Source organism: Sinocyclocheilus grahami, unplaced genomic scaffold (assembly GCF_001515645.1).
Source record: "Sinocyclocheilus grahami isolate Dianchi unplaced genomic scaffold, SAMN03320097.WGS_v1.1 scaffold761.1, whole genome shotgun sequence".
Taxonomy (NCBI): Eukaryota; Metazoa; Chordata; class Actinopteri; order Cypriniformes; family Cyprinidae; genus Sinocyclocheilus; species Sinocyclocheilus grahami.
Window position 1 is genome coordinate 123,237 of NW_015505940.1, and position 3,343 is coordinate 126,579.

General features: G+C 45.7%; 1 protein-coding gene across 1 annotated transcript; it reads right to left on the bottom strand.

Annotated features, from left to right (window-relative positions):
• Positions 1-1,428: 1,428 nt before the first annotated feature.
• On the bottom strand, positions 1,429-3,143 carry LOC107561244 (muscarinic acetylcholine receptor M2-like). Its single transcript, XM_016245631.1, has one exon. It carries the CDS (start codon positions 3,090-3,092, stop codon positions 1,608-1,610), a length of 1,485 nt encoding a protein of 494 aa, XP_016101117.1. The 5' UTR covers positions 3,093-3,143; the 3' UTR covers positions 1,429-1,607.
• Between the last annotated feature and the right edge of the window lie 200 nt (positions 3,144-3,343).

A 3,343-nucleotide genomic window follows, 5' to 3' on the forward strand; every position in this document is an offset into this window, starting at 1 on the left:
AAACACACACACACACACACACACACATGCTTTCAAGCGCAGCGCCTGCAGGCGGATCATGAACCCAGAGAGCAGATTAGGTCATCGGGACATCGCATGTCTACAGGCAGCACTTCTGCATGGACCTGCATGTGCCTGATGTCATTTACAATGAGGCCGAGAGCAAGCGTTTTGGCCCTTTAATATGGATTTTTTCAGTTTCACAAGCCGCTTTTGAGTATCTGCTGAATTAGTGCTCACGTAGCTGGAATTTTCCTTTTTTCGCCCAAGCGTGAGTGAACTGTTTTGTGTAAATGCAAAGCAGAGGTGAGGTGGATGCTAATGGCTGCGTGCCTGTGAGAGCCTCTTCATCCTGCGCCTCTGTTCACTTTAAAAGGTTTAGATTTGCATCCCTGGAGACCCCGAGCACTCAAAACTCATCCACTTTAACATACGGGCACACCGGAGAGCCTCTTCAACCCTCTTTATTGCTCTCGGAGAGCACACACATGCGACAAACACACACAAACCCTGCAACCAGCTACCTGTCGTTCTGTCAAACGCTTGCGTTTAATAAAGCTTTAAAGTCAGGATGAGCCTGTTTACTTCCTGAATGCATGTTTCTGGTCTTATTTTACACGATTCAATGGTGCACAATATTAAAATTGTCTTTGCAATCTAAATAAAATCACGATAGCCTATATGGATGAATTTCACTCTGTTACAGAAGTAAACAGGTTTCATGTTGACTTTAGCTACAAACTTACATACGCACAGTCATCCAGCATGCAACCACACACACGACACGGATACAGTACATGATTATATACACGTATATACAGGTGTGATTTTATACTGAAGCTCAAACGCGTTAGGTTTGGATCTTCAGTCAGCCCTGTTGTCCCCTTATTTGTGTATTATTGAATAGTACAGACTCCATTCTGACCATCTATATGCTCATATATATATATATATTTTTTTAAATTTTAACATTTTTGTCTATAAATCAAATATTTGAGCACTTTTCCGTCTTTTGTGACATACATCACCTCTATGCGTGTGTAAAGTGCTACAACAGATTATCTATCTATATATATATAAAACAATAAATGCAATCACACATCTGCCCAGACACACATTTGTACACTTATTTTAGGGGAAATCTGTGATATACACACCGTGAAATGTGTTAAAGTAGAGTCCTTGCAGCTGACTGTGTCAAATTTGCCAAGCAAGGACGGAGGATTCTTAAAACGTTGTATATGGTGGGTGCTGATGGGTCAATCTTCAATTTGTAATCGAAGACTTCATTTGCAAAAACAGATAACTCTGTTTTTAAAAAAAAATTTAAATTATGTTTTTTTTTGTCCTGCATTCCAGTTAATATCAATCCAACTGCAGTTGGGTTGTTTTGATTAAATAATAATAACTAAAAATACACACATTAAAACACAATAAAAACATGATAACACAATAGAAAACATGATTTAAGGAAATGTTTTTGCAAATAAACTCTTCAATTGCTGAACTGGTTTTACTGTATCTTTCCACACATACAAACACATCCACACGTACCTTTGTCACCAGAACACACATGTAAAATATAATGCATGCACACACACTACAGCTCATCGGGCCGAGCGTATGTTCTTGTACTGGCAGAGCAGCAGGTGTTTGAAGGTCTTTTTGAAGGTGATGTTGCAGAGGGCGTAGCAAGCGGGGTTGATCGTGCTGTTGATGTAGCAGAGCCAGTATCCGATGGTCCACACGGTGTTGGGAATGCAGCTGGAGCAGAAGGTGTTGATGAGGACCATCACGTTGTATGGCGTCCAAGTAGCCACGAACGCCACCAGGATGGCCATGATGGTGCGCGTCACCTTCTTTTCCCGAGAGGGCGGCGCTTTTTTCTTCTTGGGTGGCTGCTTGGTCATCTTCACGATCTTCCTCGCCACATGGTTCTGCCTCTCGGTGGCTGGGACGATCTCCACCGTTGCGTTCGAAGGTGCGTAGCAGTCGCCCTTTGGCGATTTGGTGATGATCTTGATGCACGTCAGTTTGGAGCCTCCAGCTTTGGCGCGGTGCCTCGTGGGAGCCTGGTTGTCATTGGCTTTGGATGGCACTGCTTCATCCTTTTGATTGGTTACAGCTCCGCTGCCAGAGGTGGAGTCATTGGAGCTTTCTTTCTCCTCTGCGGGAACGCAGTTTCCTCGTCCTCCATCTTCTGCCTCCGCTTCTATGCTCGCCGTGGATGGCGCTTTGCCGTTCTGGAGTTTGGCATCATGTTGGTTGGCGGCGTCATCTGTTAGCTGGGTCTGTCCTCGGTCTGTTTCTTCAGCTGTTAGGTTGTTGTTGGTGGGTTTGTTGGCTGTGTTTTCGCGGATCTGATTGGACGAGGCTACATCGAGGTTGCCGCCTGATGGCTTGCGGTTGTCCTTCTTGACGCGGCTCTTGCTGGCGCGGGATATCTGCCAATACAGCACCATCATGATGATGACGGGCAGGTAGAAAGCAGCAATGGCCGTGCCGAAAGTGACCGCGGCGTTGGAGAAGAACTGAATGTAGCACTCCTTCTCTGGCACCGTGCGCCCGCCAACGATAAACTGCCAGAACAGGATGGCCGGAGCCCAGAGGATGAAGGATAAAACCCATGCCGCCGCAATCATCATGCCTGCCATTTTGGTGGTCCTCTTCACTGGGTAGCTGAGCGGCTTGGTGACGCAAAAGTAGCGATCGAAGCTGATGATCAGCAGGTTCATGACGGAGGCGTTGCTGACCACGTAGTCCAGCGCCAGCCACAAGTCGCACACGACTGGGCCTAGTGGCCAGTATCCAATCACAATGTAGACTGTGTACAAGTTCATAGAGCAAAGGCCAATGATGAGGTCAGCACAGGCCAGACTAAATAGGAAGTAGTTGTTGACAGTCTGCAGGTTCCTGTTTACCTTGATGGAGAGCATGACTAAGATGTTCCCGATAACGGTCACCAAGCTTAGTGAGCCGGCCACCAGTACAATGAACACCACCTCCACTGTCTTATACGGGCTCTCGTCCACCGTCTCCAGGGTCTCGTTGCCCTCAGAGGCGTTCCAGAAGGTGAAGTTTATTGTATCCATGGCGTTCACACGCTGGTACAGCTGGTCAGTTCACTATGGGCCGGATGTGTGACTTCTGACACCTACGTGGGAGAGAGATGAGATTTAGTATGTTGCAAATTATGAGTGATTTGAGTCTTTAACTTTCAATGATCTGAAGATACCACAAACCCAAAATGGCAAACTATGCACTATTTGTAATTTGCATAGGCTAAATTTTATCTTACAAAAATGGTTTGGCAGTACAATGGTAAAGTGATTGTATCAAAACG